At 38.4% G+C, this 14,579-nt stretch overlaps 2 protein-coding genes across 5 annotated transcripts; one reads left to right on the top strand and one right to left on the bottom strand.

Annotated features, from left to right (window-relative positions):
• Window positions 1-1,058: 1,058 nt before the first annotated feature.
• Window positions 1,059-4,631, bottom strand: LOC135585372 (nuclear transcription factor Y subunit C-4-like). Of its 4 annotated transcripts, none has more exons than XM_065174565.1 (2): window positions 4,475-4,631; window positions 1,059-2,036 (listed from the first exon to the last, which is right to left on the bottom strand). In XM_065174565.1, exon 2 carries the CDS (start codon window positions 1,982-1,984, stop codon window positions 1,220-1,222), a length of 765 nt encoding a protein of 254 aa, XP_065030637.1. In that variant the 5' UTR covers window positions 1,985-2,036; window positions 4,475-4,631; the 3' UTR covers window positions 1,059-1,219. The 4 variants fall into 4 exon arrangements, with proteins under 4 accessions (XP_065030637.1, XP_065030638.1, XP_065030636.1 ...); XM_065174566.1 differs by having other exon boundaries at window positions 4,427-4,600; XM_065174564.1 differs by having other exon boundaries at window positions 4,222-4,598.
• A 1,533-nt stretch (window positions 4,632-6,164) lies between these two features.
• Window positions 6,165-14,038, top strand: LOC135653085 (UDP-N-acetylglucosamine diphosphorylase 2-like). Its single transcript, XM_065174560.1, has 15 exons — window positions 6,165-6,403; window positions 6,776-6,830; window positions 6,949-7,100; window positions 7,989-8,028; window positions 8,581-8,670; window positions 8,745-8,851; window positions 8,935-9,009; window positions 10,158-10,197; window positions 10,290-10,372; window positions 10,445-10,522; window positions 11,486-11,629; window positions 12,304-12,371; window positions 13,071-13,185; window positions 13,327-13,483; window positions 13,656-14,038. Exons 1-15 carry the CDS (start codon window positions 6,230-6,232, stop codon window positions 13,751-13,753), a joined length of 1,476 nt encoding a protein of 491 aa, XP_065030632.1. The 5' UTR covers window positions 6,165-6,229; the 3' UTR covers window positions 13,754-14,038.
• Window positions 14,039-14,579: the final 541 nt, after the last annotated feature.

Below are 14,579 nucleotides of genomic sequence, written 5' to 3'. Positions count from 1 at the left end.
CGTAAAAGAAAGGGATAAAAAAATAATATCGCTAATAAAAAGATCGATCTCCACTTCGATTCAACCATCGTTACCTTTATCTTCTATGACCATCCATATTCCTTTAGCCTCGAGAAGGAGGAAGATGATTGGTCTAGAGATGACTCCAACGACCTCGTCATAGTGTCGTTGTTGGTGAAATTTTGATCCTTGATCTAACCCCTTTTTACCATGCCCATCACATCGACACGACCCTCCTTGAGAAGAGCTTTCCAAGATACTACTTTAAAAACCACAAACTACAACTCACCTCTGACTTCCAAGTTTCCTCCTTGACTTCCTTCCTCGAGTTACACCAAATCTTCTTTGCATAGATTATCGATTTCATCTTTGAAGATCGCATCATAGACAACAACCTCATTGCATGGTCCAATGTTGATGCCCTCTGAGAAATTACCATTACGAAGATGGTGTCAATGCTCGAGGACTAGTTTTCTCGAATGCAAATGGCAAATCGCTTCCTCCCCATCAAGGACTAGGTTAGCCTCCTCAACGTTACACTACACTCTACTACTATTCAGTCGACCCCCTATTTGATGTCCTCTCTAAGCACCACAATAAATACCATGGTGTTCTCCTCTTCGACTAACAAGAAGTAGTGACGGTGGAGCTGGAGTGAAGACCTCGCTCTTCGACCTTTTATTAAAACATCTATTGATTTCGATCTATCATCAAAAATTTTTTTTTTTTATCATTCCTCATAAGTAAAATCGACGACGTGAGAAAAAATAAAACTAAATATATTTCTTAATAATTATAAAGATGTCAATATAATGACCTCATCTTAGCTCTATGAGATTCTTTTGTACCCTATCTTTCCTCATGCAATTATTCTCGGATGGACTTTTGACTCTTTATTATAGACCTTAGCACTGTAAATCTCCGATCAATAGAAGACTAAAAACGATCAGATCTTCAGAACCTACCAAGAGATTGCAACTGAGGTTGATCCTTGAGTGGCACAAGGCATAAATAATACATGTAAACACACAAGAATAGAGATAAAGAACAAACAAAGGGCGACAATAAAAAGACCAAACTTGATCTGTGAAGGAACACTACTGCAGGATGAATGCTTGCAAAAGAAGCAAGAGCATTGAGGTCTAAAAAGCACCAACGATTTATACAGTGGACAAGTTAAAGAGTAGTGTCTCAAAAAGATCCCTGAAGACACATTAGCTCACTCACCATCGGTTGCCTGCCGGAGATGCTGCAGCGGCAACTGTTGTGCCTGAGGCTGCTGCCACATATAAGCCACTGAACGAGTCGTTTGACCTATAGGCTTTCCCGTATTCATTCCAGAACCTGTCATCTGTGATGCCGGTAGATAGTAATAAGGAATTGACTCGGCAGGAGCTCCGGCTCTCGCAAGCCCAAGGCCGTCACCATTTAACTCATCCCTCGGAACTATATCGACCAAGAAGTCAAATATGTCAGTCCCGGATATAGCAGCAGCTATATCATTCTTCAGCAGCGTTCTCCTCTTGTTCTCCTCGGTGTGGATCCATGACCTGAGTGTCAGTTCCAGTATAAACATTTCGCATGCCTTGGCAAATACTACAGGGGCATCGGCTGATATCATATGAACATCCTCATCAGCCTTCATGATCTTTTTTACCCGGGCGAGCGGTAGGCTGTGGTTCTTGAAATCAGTGGCTTGTTCTATCTCTGACATCTGGTTGGCCCAAAAGGCTTGGAGTTGTTGCTGTTGCTGATGCTGGAACTGTTGGACCTGCTGGTAAACAAGCTGATGCGGGCTTGCAAGATTGACTGGGTTAATAGGATATGCTGAGGTAAGTTGTGTCAGGTGAGGCATGGCTCCTGTTACTGCTTGAGCTCCAGTAACCATTGCAGCTGGCTGGTAGGTAGGAGCAGCATATGCTCTTTGGGCGGCACCAGAAACAATTCCGGTCAGAGGCTGAGATCGTTGAGGTGGCTGTTCCATGGCCAAAGTGCTCTTCACTGTTTTGGCTGCTATAGTATTGAGCTGAACATAACTGAAAAACGAAAAAAAGTTGTCAAATGTTAATAAGTGGTGATCAATAGTTTACAATCAAGTTGTTTAGTATTTGATGATTGCAGTTTTAATGAGAACTGCTATCATAGAAATGATTAGGAATATGGAAAGTCCTGAAGGCAGCCAAACCCCAGAGTAGAAATAAATTGCAATTTCCTACCGATGAATTATATACACTTCACAATTTAGAAGTCAGAATATTGAATAAAGTCATGATGCTCTTATGCATGAGAAGAGTTTCAGAAATTGAGTGATATATGAACAGCCAATAGATACCAACAACATCACCGCAATCAATCCCAAGTTATGGTGTTCAAAACATGGATCCTACCTGCTTCTTGTCCTCCATAACTAGGTTGTGCGGACGTAATGCTACGCTGGTAGGGGACACCATGTCCATTTCATACACAATCTACCAAATTTTCATTCTGGCTTTGCCCACTAAGACAACCCTGCTTTCCTGGTGATTATGATTTTAACTGGTCCAGACAGCTCATATGTGCACTTGTAACTAAGACAATATAGTAGCAACTCAAGAAGAATCCTACAATATATACTGGAAAAAATATCCAGTAATATAAATTATAAACACCTTCAGTAGACCTGATGCACTTTCTAACTTCGGTGATCCTTAAAGTCTCCCATATGTAATACTCAGTAAACCACAACTTACACTGATGACCAAATACAACTGAACAACCACATACGATGTGAGACTGCAGCATTGTGAGACAAGCAGCAATAAAACACCTTCCGCCGTTATAATGATCCAGCCGCAATCACATACAACTTGGGATAGCTAATGGTCCTCACTGGAAAGACTTGCCTTATCCAAATGACTAGAAATAAAAAAAAAAATAATTAAAATCTCTTTATATAAAGTCAAAGACTACCAACAAAAAATTATATGTTTCATTAGTCATAGCAACCATGAGTAGCTGTAGAGGCCAGATCTGACAACATTATCCTGTTCAACTTTTAAAGGGCATCAATGAAGAACTAAATTCCAGCCATTCTACAACAACATAACTTCAATGCCATCAACAACTAAATAATTCAGATCAAACATAATACAAAATAATCCTCAAGAGCATGGATGATGAGAAATATGTCAGACTATGTAACAACAAAAGAGTAAACATCCGTCGCATAAAAATAATGCCAAAATTAATAATGATCTTGCAAGACAGAGAATTCAACCGCAAGAAAATTGTCCAACAAAATCTTGAATGTCACGAACAAACACAAGATACACATAGTCTTCAGTTAGAAAATAAGGAATAGCTACAGCCAATTGGGCCAGAGGACAGTTACTCAGATACCCACTGTCTCCAAGAATTGCCATCTTTACCTCTTTCCGACTTTACTTTCCAGCTAAATTTTACATGTCATTTTCTGCCAAAACACCTCCTTGATTAATCCAAAGCAGTTGCTTGCTAGTCAAGCTCTTATGAAACAGGCAATGGAAATTCTATTTATGATCCTTGTATTGGATGGTCATGCCCGTCCAGTTCAGTTAATCAAATCTAAAAGCAAAATGAAGTCATGCTGTAACCATTCTTGTCAAAATAACAATGGTAGGAAACACTATTATGTTTTGACAGGCTCCACCTCTTTCTCATCTACTTCATAGTTTTGCTACATCAACTCTTAGATACTGCAGCTGCTATGAGGGGAGCTACCACTAAACTCATCCACATCTAACTCTTAGCCCACTCCCTAATTTAGATATCCGCACTTCATGCTGACGGACCTTGTTAGACTTAATTGAACTGAAGAAGGGCACGTTCAGAAATCTATCACTCGGGTGGACCAAAAGGAATGATTCCATATTGTTCACCAAGCACCGAAGCAAAATTTTACACCAAGTCCAAGCCTTTACAAACAATCCAAATGTCTCTAAAGAAGAATTAGGATTAGGGACATACAGAAATTAAGCCCGGGAGAAACTTTGTAGCCGTAATTAGGAACTTAGGATACATTCTCACTCTAAAGATTGAGCCCTAAGTGACATATAATCTTCATTTCCATTAAGATGCAAGTCATGGAGAAATTGAAACAAGACAATTAAAATGCCAGAAAAAGGAGTTTGGCACTTCACGCGGAGACAAACAAAGCACAAACGAACATGGCTCGTCACATCCGATGCTCAATCCATCACCTACCATAAAGCCGGATTCCTTGCAGGAAAAGCATTTGATCTTGTCCGAACAAAGACACGATGGAAGTCAGGACTTCTCTCAAAGTGACAAATTGAGAGGTGAAAACCAAAGTTCGATGGAAAGCATATCAAATCCCCGAAACACCGCCCAGGATGCCAAGAAACGCTGACCCACAGAGATCGGACAAACTAAGAGGCAACGACGTAACCGTAATTCGGGCAGAGACCATCCAAGTTCCTTCCTTTTTCTCTTTTACCTGCGCGGAGGAAAAGGACGCCTCGAGCTGGCCTCTTGTGAAACCCTAGAGAGAGCAACGGGCGACACGAGAGCGAGAGAGAGAGAAGAAGACGATGGGCGCGGCGCGTATGCGATCACGGGCGCGGTCCACGTGTCGAGGGAGGATGGCAGCCAAGGTAAATATAACGGCAGTCGAAGGTCATATGGTGACTTGATCGTCGCGGTGTCGTCAACGGCCAACTGTTTAGGTTGGATTGAGGCGGCCGGTACGAACCGATGGCGGCGGAGTCGTATTCTTCCGTATTCTCGGATTATTCCACTAATTTAAATTCGGATATTTATCCATTAGATTTAAAATCGATCTTATCATATTTTGATGGAATCGAACTATTTCTTTTCTACAAGCTCTTAATATATAAATTATATGATGATTGAACTATCAAGGAGAAACACTACATCGCATCTGAAAGATAAGAGAGGGGATTAGAGATTTGACTAGTGGAATCTATGTTAGATCGCATCTGATGAGAATGAGAACTCATAATACAGAATGACAACTAAAATTAGAAGAAAGATGAGACATCCACATCATAATACAGAAAACATGATTCTGATGACTACTACTAAACAATCAGGAAATCAATCTCTTTCCTCTCACTTCTTCTTCTGATGTATTTTTTTCCTTAGAGATAACCCACCCTACAGGCTGAGAGACAGTGGTGTGCAGACAACCTAATGGGTGGTAGGGGTCATCTCCATAATTGGATTGTTGGGAGAGGAGAATCCAACTATCTGATGGACCATGCCTTGTCTCTACCACATCCCCTTCCTGTAGCCAAATGAACTCTGAGCACTCACCCAAACAAGTGCTGGGTTTGTAGGTTCAGCAAAGAATGCCTTCACTGCTGTGATGATGTTTTGCTGAATTCCTTCCATTTAACAGCTCAAAGAAAGTCTCATCAACAGTGATGTGATTGGATCAATCAAAGCTTAGATTCATTGCTTCTCTTCCAAGATGTGTCAGACAACAGATGTTGAACTCCTTTTTTTGGCACAGATTCCATTTATAACACACATAGGTAGAACACAATGATTACAAGGAAAAGTCTGACATAGCTGAGCATATTCATTTATGCTGGTGAGGTGTATGGATGGATAGTTATTAAACCATTGATCAATCTGTATTGGCCACCAATATCTAAGCTCGAACCTTTACCTGATGAACATGGTTTAATCTGTTTGATGGTGTGTCTTCATCACTGAGAAAAAAAGAGAGATTATTACGCAATTCATTACTTGTGTAGGAAGCCAAGAACTTTCTTATTATTACCATTATTCTTTCTCTAAACCTCAACCTCAATAGTTATTACTGGATCATTGGTTGTTCATCCTTTACATCATCAAAGGAGGCAAAGTGAGTGAGTTGTTCCCTTCAGCTACAAGGGAAAACAAAAGGCCACTTGCAGGCGCATTCGCTTCCAGGATCTGATCCCTCCCTCCCTCAGTCACTTGGCATGGTCTCTTGATCCCATGTTTGCTCCCGTCTCTCTTCTTTCTTTTCATTGGTCCTGTCAAGTGGTCCCCGCTCTATTTCCCTGCTTGTCAAGAATGTATTGGCTGTTTAGGGACTCGGCTGTCGCGAGCTTCAGCGGCGCAAGCCTCTGCGTTGGCCACAAGCCACGAGGGTATATAACGTGCACCCTCTGCCCCTTTGTCTCGGCGGTTCGAACTCCTCTGCCTCCGCTCGGTTTGCTCTGTTTCGGTGGAAGGAGGAATGAAGGAGATAGTGGTCGGATCCGATGTGGGGCGGAGGGGGACGCCGTCGCCTCCACCGCCGCCTCCGCAGGCGTTGCTGGAGAGGCTCAAGGACTACGGCCAAGAGGACGCCTTCGCCTTCTGGGACGAGCTCTCGCCGGATGAGCGCAACCTCCTCGTGAAGGACATCGAGGTTTGGTTATTCTTGTCATGACCAGTTGGCTCTTTATTGCTATTTTGGATCTTCGAATCTGTTTGTGCTGCGTCTACAGTAGGCTCTTGACAGAAGAAATGCGGGTTTGCGGTGAATTCCATGTGGTTTTTCGCTCGAAGATTTGTGTTTTTCCTTTCCTTGTACACGAAACGGAGATTCCTGATTCGTGGTTTTAACTAAAATTCTTATAAAAGTGAGATTTTTCTTGTGACACGTATAGCGTCAGTTGTGCTTGATCTGGAAAATCTGGTATTCTCTGGTTCATTTGGGTCTCTTGATTAGTTCTTGACATGTTGGTTCATGGTTGTGTCTTTGTGGATCACTTAGTTCTGTCTGCTTGTTCTCTGTCAGAGCTTAGATCTTCCTAGAATCGATCGGATCATTCGATGTTCACTTGGATCTCAAGGTGAGTATTTTCAGACTGTTGCTTAAACTGTCCAATGACTTGCAATCTGTTCATTCTTGGATCTCAAATAGATCCTTTTCTCAATGTTAATTGTTGATTGTGGGTGAGAAATATTTAGGCCTGCCGTTGCCTGCTGTTGAGCCCGTACCGGAGGCTAGTGTTTCAACTGTGGAAGCAAGAAGCCTTGAGGAAAGAGAGAGGTGGTGGAAGAGGGGATTGAAGGCTATTTCAGAAGGAAAGTTAGCTGTGGTACTTCTTTCTGGCGGACAGGTACTTAAGTTCAACAAACTTGGGTTATGCTCACTAGTTCTTTGCTCCATCTAAACTTGACGGACTTTTGCTTCTGCAACTATCATCAAAGATCCCACTGCAAACGTAGCACTTTAATCGTATTTACAAGCATGCAAACTATTCCTGAAATTACGGAACCAACTAAGTGGAGTCATTAACAGTGCAAGCTTTTCATATCCTGATTCTTCCATTCTCCCTATATTGTAGATCTTGTCTAACTACATGAAATATATACCCCTATCTTTTTGTTTCATTTTTATCATAGGCTTTCTGTTGGTTACTCCATGTTTTTATTATTCATTTTAGTTGTTCCGATTATCTTTATGATCAATCCATGATTGTATTAAAATTTAAAAGTTTGCGATTTTGTGGATCTCATTTTCTTTTCTCGTGCTTCTTCGTTGCAAAATTCTTATGATCTCAAATTTGTTGTCTACTCCCCGGCTACTATAACCAATCACCCAATTGAGATAATTGAAACTGATTAATCTATTGCAAGATGCCTAAAAATGTCGACTGAATTTGTCATGTCGAATAAAAAATGACAAAAAAATGTGCAGGCAATCACTTGATGTGAATTCACTGTCAAATTTAAGGGCTTAGAGCATAGTAGTCTATGTAAAATTTAATGAAAACACTACGTGGATCGTTTTCATCAGCAATAAAGTCTCTAGAGATGCTAAAATATGACTTCTTGGATGGTGCTAGTAATTCCTTTGTTCTTACTGGGATTAATGCTGCTGATCAGAAAGTTGTATACATAGTTAAATTTTCCTATTACTAAGACATAGGAAGCCTTATTTACACCTTAGCGAGAAGCAGGAAGTCTTACATATGTGGTCTTTTTCTTCTGCAATTTTTTCACAGGGCACCCGTCTTGGAAGTTCAGACCCGAAGGGATGTTTCAGTAAGTAACTGATCTACTAATTCTATATTGGTCTACTAATAGTATTCTTATAACGATAATGCTGTCATTCTTAGTGTACTGCCTCTGTTGGATTGTACTAAAAAGTCTATCAGATTGAGTCGTGAAAGTTTTCTATAATTTAGATACTACACAAAAATAGGGGAAAATAATCAATTGGTGCCTATTTACCTTAAATTGTTTTGAATTGTAGCTTGAACATTGTCTAGAGGGCTAGATCTACTATGTATATGCAGGAGTGGTTAATCGTATGGGAGAACCTGAGTGCCTTGTGCACAAGCCTTAATGGCATTTAATGAAGACACATGAACCCAGAGTTCTTGCATCTAAAAATATTCTATAAGGGAATTATAATTACCTTAATATGTCAAACTGATACACCGATGGTTGAACTTCTTTTGCTGGCAAGATTTCCATTTTATCCTTCATATAAGGAATTTACTTCAGAATTCTGGGTTTCAAGTTGGAGGACTCCTACTGTATGACTAAATGGAAATGCAGACTGATATTTTGCCCTATTATCTTTTACTTTAGATATTGGACTTCCATCTGGAAAATCACTCTTTCAACTTCAGGCTGAAAGAATTTTGTGCATCCAAAAACTTGCATCTCAGTCAAACGACAGTAAGGTTTACTTTCTGTACCTTTTTCAACATGTTTTGTGTGTGCTTAACCTGATTCTCTTAGTTAATGGACAGCTGGTTTTATGCCGATCCACTGGTACATAATGACTAGTCCATTTACTGATGAAGCCACCCGCAAATTCTTCGAAAGTCATAAATATTTTGGCTTAGAATCTGATCAAGTAAGGCTTGAATTTCCTTAACAGGTTATGCATTTGAAATTATTTTGCTGATCTTCTTTTTATTTTTTATTTTCCTTTTGCAGGTGACATTTTTCCAACAAGGTACACTTCCCTGTGTTTCTGGGGATGGCAGATTCATCATGGAGACTCCGCATAAGGTATATTTATGTCTTTCTCCATGTTGTTTCTCTCATGGAGATATGTAACGGAAAATTTATCATGGAGACCACATGTAATGGAAAATTTATCATTGAGACTCTCTTAATAAAGATGGGGATTTTTTGTTACTAACTTAACCACTGTATCTCAAGTGAATTGACAGTGACTTATTCATTGCAAGGTTTTGAATATCGGTGGCGCAATGGTTTTGGGTATGTTGCCAGCATGGTACAGGAAACCACAGTTATGCCATTCAAGGAAAGATATAGCCACTTGTGCTTTAGTAAGCTTGGTGATAAGAGTCAAATGATACGGTTGTTGGTAGTTGTATCAGTTTTTGAGCCGATAGTATGGAAATGCCAAGTATTGCCCCTGTCCACAAAAACAAATCTCCAATAATGCTATAACAATGAATTAGGTCTTAAAATATATTTCATGGTCGCATACATTATGAAGATGACAAACATGTACCATCAGTGACAAAGTTGAAGAGTAAATTTTGCAACAAATGCCTAACCGACATTGATGGTAGAACGAGACTACAAGTTGGATGTTGACTTGGCATGTGTATGTCTATATTGACAAACTAGCATATATGCCATGTTTGACTTTAATTGTTTCCTATTTCTTATTTCTTAGAGAATTGAACACCATATATCAAAGTCATTGGCTGGCAAGTTATTTATTCTTCTTTTTTCTATCTCTTCTTTGTCATTGACTGATCAACTAGGTATTGCTTCAATAGAGAATAAGATAAGAGAGAATCGGTTAAGATGGTATGAGTATGTGCTTAAAAGACCTATGGATGTGATAGTTAGAAAAAGCGAAATGATTAATGTTAGTGGTAAGATGAGAGGTAGAGGAAGATATAAAAAGACTCTAATAGAAATATATAAAGATTTAAATATCTAAACATAATCAAACATATGGTCTTTTACATATCTCAATAGTGGCAAAGGATCCATATAGCCAACCCCACAAAGTTAGGACTTATGATTTTGTTGTTGTTGTTTTTATTTGAACTATTACTAACATGTTGACTTCCCATTGTACTGAACTCCATAAACACATCAGCTTTCTTTCTTTCTAATATGTTGCCAATTTTGTGATTGCATGAAAAGTCATAAGTCTTTTTCTGTAAACCCAGGTTTCAAGGGCTCCTGATGGAAATGGAGGATTATATTCTGGTATGTTTTTCTAGATTTACTGCTTGCTATTTGCTAATAGTATTCCTGATCTCTCAGATTCCTAAATTTTATATGATTTATCCTTTTTACAGCTCTTAAATCTTCAAAATTACTGGAAGATATGGCAATGAGAGGTGTGAAATATGTAGATTGTTATGGAGTTGATAATGTGCTGGTGAGATCAGATGTTCCTTTAGCTATTTATGAACTACCTTCCATCTATCTTTACTAAAACACCTGAGAGCAGGTCCGTGTTGCTGATCCAGCATTCTTGGGATATTTTATTGACAAAGGTGTGGCCGCTGCAGCAAAAGTTGTACGGAAGGTGAGAAGTTGATGTTTCACATTAATCAGGTTATGATATCTCACATATGATACTGATATCTGAAAAGCTTTGACAATTGTGTTTGAAAATTGAAATAATTGTTAAAGGGGTCTGTCATTGATTGTTTTGATCATGTAGTGGCTCCTGTAGTAGTTATTTTTAATGCATTGTCATTGGTTTACTCACAATGGAAGCATCATGATGTTGTGGTTTATTGTACGTTGTATCTTTGAGAATATATGATATCACGATGTTCTGCCTTCTAGAATTTTTCTTGGTATACAGGAATTCTAGGAGGTTTGTTCTTTGATTGAGCATGCTTTTAGCCAGAAAGATAGATGTTTCCACCTGCAAAGTAGGCAAGTTCTGCAATTTGTTAAATTTCAATGGAGCTTCCATTTTGGAATTGTTTCTGTAGCTGAATGATGATGATTAGTCTAGTTGTTATTGTCCATGTTATATGATCACGACCATTTATCATATCTACAAAGACAGGGAAGGGCACATTTCATTTTTCAAGGTCAGCTTGAAGTTTCTCTGAGGGATTTTGGATGTGTCTTTACAATAACCAAATCAATGAAAGGCCTATCTGGAAAGGCTTTAGCTTTATCTTATGCCATCCATTACTTTCTCGAATTGTAGGATGTCAAAGAAATAGAAAGTTACATGATTTAATTAATTGAGGCCTGATGTTACAAACCGCATGATATCCACAATTTACTTCTATTTCAAAAAAGTCTTAGTAAGTTGTCATCGCCAATTCTTTTTGTCACTAGTGGCAGCTGATTAGGGGTGAATTTTCTAGCTTGCTGGAAGATTATGCCAATTTATATTTGTTTCAAAATTCATTTTACAATCTATGCTAAAGTACCATTTGTATGTAATATAATTGGTTGAAATAATTTGTCTTGTCCAAGTGCTAACTGTGCAAGTAAAAGACTTACCAGTGTGCATGTGAATCAGGCCTACCCACAGGAAAAGGTTGGAATCTTTGTCCAGAGAGGCAGAGGTGGGCCTTTTGCAGTGGTTGAATACAGCGAGATGGATGCATCAATGACAACTGAGATCAATCAGACCACTGGACGGCTTCGCTATTGTTGGAGTAATGTAAATCAATTGCCACTTTTTGCATTTTATTGCTTTTGCATTTAAATCTCCTTATCGCATTCTTCCTCAAAATTGCTTTGTCACTTTTGCATTTTCTTGGAAAAATATCATGCGTGAAAACAAAGAAATTATTAAGTATTGCATTTGGCACATGCAATGACAACCTCATATGAGAATCCAATATGATATTAACTGCTGCTCTAACAGCAAAATAAAACTTAAAATGATTGGTACTACAGAAAATATGAAATAATAACCTATGATTTATAAGACAATTTAGATAAACCATGGAAAATGCTAAAGACATAAGGATATAGTGAAAACACTGATATAAAACATCATGGATGCTACATCAAACTATTTCTAGTATACCAATCTTGTACGTTATTAATACTTTATGATTTTAGTCTTCTTAACTTTTCTGGATCTAGTTTTGTACCTGAAGGAAAGGATTATTTTTTTTCAGAATATAAGTTAACTCTCTGATCAGCTAGATTTTATTTATCGTGCATGTGTTAGTTTTCTTTTTCTAGAAGTCTTTCCAATATGATCTTGGTATTGTTTCTTATTTCTGCTATTATCAATTTTCATTATGCCTTCAATTGTTAGCAAATCACAATTACGATAATGTAGATGATCATATGCTAATCATTTGTGTTTTGCACATGTATTAGGTATGCCTACATATGTTCACCCTGGATTTCCTGAATCAAGTAGCAAATGGCCTTGAAAAAGACAGCACGTAAGCCCTTAATAAATTCATTTTGTTACTTTGACTACTTCAAGGTGGAATCTAGAAGGAACCTACTTCTTTTTTTTTTTTTCCTTTTTTTTTTCTTTTAGGGAACATATCTAACATCTGTATCTAAATAGTTTCACAATTTTTTCTTCGTATTTTTTTCAGTGACTTTACCGTATCTCTCACTATGATTTTCTTATATTTGGCAAGATTTTTAGGCGCTTAACTTATATCTAGAGTTTGCTTTTTCTTGTAATTTCAGATAGTTTCCACTTCATATCTAGAGTTTGTTTTTGTTACACTATCAACTTATGTTGTGGGTTATGTTGCTTTATGTGGACTCTTTCTAGAGTTTTTGATCCATCGGACATGCCATAGATGGTGAAACACAGTTGGATTGCCTTAACTATCTAATAATGTTTAGTGCTTTAAGATTTAAACTGATGCCTATATTTGAACCATTATATCCTTCACATGGGCTGCATATATGATAATAATTGATGTTCATAATCATCATTTGTTAAAAATGGGTATTCTATTCTATACAGACCTGCTTCTCTGAGTTTCTGGTAAAGCTGTTTGACATCTTGATATCACTTTTTGTTGGGAGTTATTGATTCATTAGTTAAATACCAATATCACATTGTATTAACCACTTCAACATCAGATCCTCAGCAGCTTAAATTCACAATTGCAATGCAGTTACCACTTGGCTGAGAAGAAAATCCCTTCAATCCATGGATTTACTATTGGATTTAAGCTGGAGCAGTTCATTTTTGATGCATTTGCATATGCTCCATCAATGGCACTTTTTGAGGTTGGTTTGTCATGGAATCACTTTTTTGAGTCCTTGAGATATTTTGTTTTTCCCATATCTTTTGTCTGGATTGTTTTCGCTGCTTATTGATGAATGATATTTGTCTTGGATTCATTTACACATGGTGATTTGGTAAGACAGGTCCCAAGGGAGGAGGAATTTGCACCCGTCAAGAATGCCAATGGAGCAAGTTATGATACTCCCGACAGTGCTCGACTGATGCTTCTTCGCCTCCACAGTCGTTGGGTAGTTGCAGCTGGTGGCTTTTTGACACATTCAGTGCCTCTATACCTAACTGGTAATCTTCTCAACGTCTATCGCTGCAGCATTTACTCTTGCAGCGATTCATCTTACTTCTTGATAAGGAAATGCTGTAGGAAATTTTAATCATGCAATACCCAACTCCAATTCATAAAACTAAATCAGTTGATGCTGGAACTAGTCTATCTGATAGACATGTTTGCTTGCAGGTGTGGAAATCTCTCCACTTTGCTCCTACGCTGGGGAGAACCTCGAAGCTATATGCCGTGGAAGAACTTTCCACGCACCCAGTGAGATCACGATTTAGGAGGATGAATCCTTCAGAGGATGATATGGATCTGGCATGTTTCCTACATATTATTCGTGTAGTTGATGATGATTAAACTAACAGGATGATCTTGGCCCTGAGTTTCATTTCTGGCAAGTCTTGGATTTGCAGCTGATGCTCATTCAATTTTGTGTTTTCTGCGTTTGTTATTTGTGCAAGACTTGTCTATTTTAAAGTATATGGTGTTACATCTGAGCTTGTATGGTTGACAAACTTGAGCGGATCGATAATGATAATGCTGGGAAGTGTCAGATGAACATTATATGATAGGGTGTTAATTTTAATATTCTATCAGATTTGTGTAATATCAATGAAACAGGTGGTATATTAAAAATCTATATACCGCTTTACCGGTCAGTATATATTGTATCATCCCTGGTATGAAAAATATGAATCCTGGATCCAGCAGTGTGTTATAGAGTAGATAGGGACTTGTTTTAATTGTTTTTTTTTTCTTTCTTTCTATACTTATACGGTCTTGCTGATTCCTCAAATCTCAAATCCTCAACTCATCAAACTCGGACGTTGATCAATGCATGATTTGATTTTCATACTGTGGATTGAAGTTCAGAGTAGTTCTGATTGTATTGATATGAACCTGTTTCATATCGACACAAAGAGGAGGCATAGGTGGAGAAGAGGGAGGAGGTATTGGCAACATCAACATAAAAGGTCGTGTTGGAGGAGGAGATGAGCAAGGAAGTATCATTAATATCAAACTAAACACAGAAGGAGGCATAGGAAGAAAAGAGGGAGAAGGTGAATTGTAGTTTCAAGTATTTAGACACACAGGAGGCATAGGAAG

The sequence above is a fragment of the Musa acuminata genome, chromosome BXJ3-11 (genome assembly GCF_036884655.1).
Source record: "Musa acuminata AAA Group cultivar baxijiao chromosome BXJ3-11, Cavendish_Baxijiao_AAA, whole genome shotgun sequence".
NCBI classification, from domain to species: Eukaryota; Viridiplantae; Streptophyta; class Magnoliopsida; order Zingiberales; family Musaceae; genus Musa; species Musa acuminata.
The sequence above is the reverse complement of the archived record's forward strand: the minus strand, read 5'-3'. Positions and strand labels throughout refer to the sequence as shown.

Excerpts from the sequence above, each read along its gene's own strand:
- LOC135653085 (XM_065174560.1), top strand. The coding sequence starts at position 6,230 with ATGAAGGAGATAGTGGTCGGATCCGATGTGGGGCGGAGGGGGACGCCG. Across the intron at positions 6,404-6,775 it reads TCCTCGTGAAGGACATCGAG|AGCTTAGATCTTCCTAGAAT; the intron begins GTTTGGTTATTC and ends GTTCTCTGTCAG. Across the intron at positions 10,523-11,485 it reads CAGCAAAAGTTGTACGGAAG|GCCTACCCACAGGAAAAGGT; the intron begins GTGAGAAGTTGA and ends CATGTGAATCAG.
- LOC135585372 (XM_065174562.1), bottom strand. The coding sequence starts at position 2,761 with ATGTGGTTGTTCAGTTGTATTTGGTCATCAGT. Across the intron at positions 2,037-2,729 it reads AGTTGTATTTGGTCATCAGT|TTATGTTCAGCTCAATACTA; the intron begins GTAAGTTGTGGT and ends TTCGTTTTTCAG.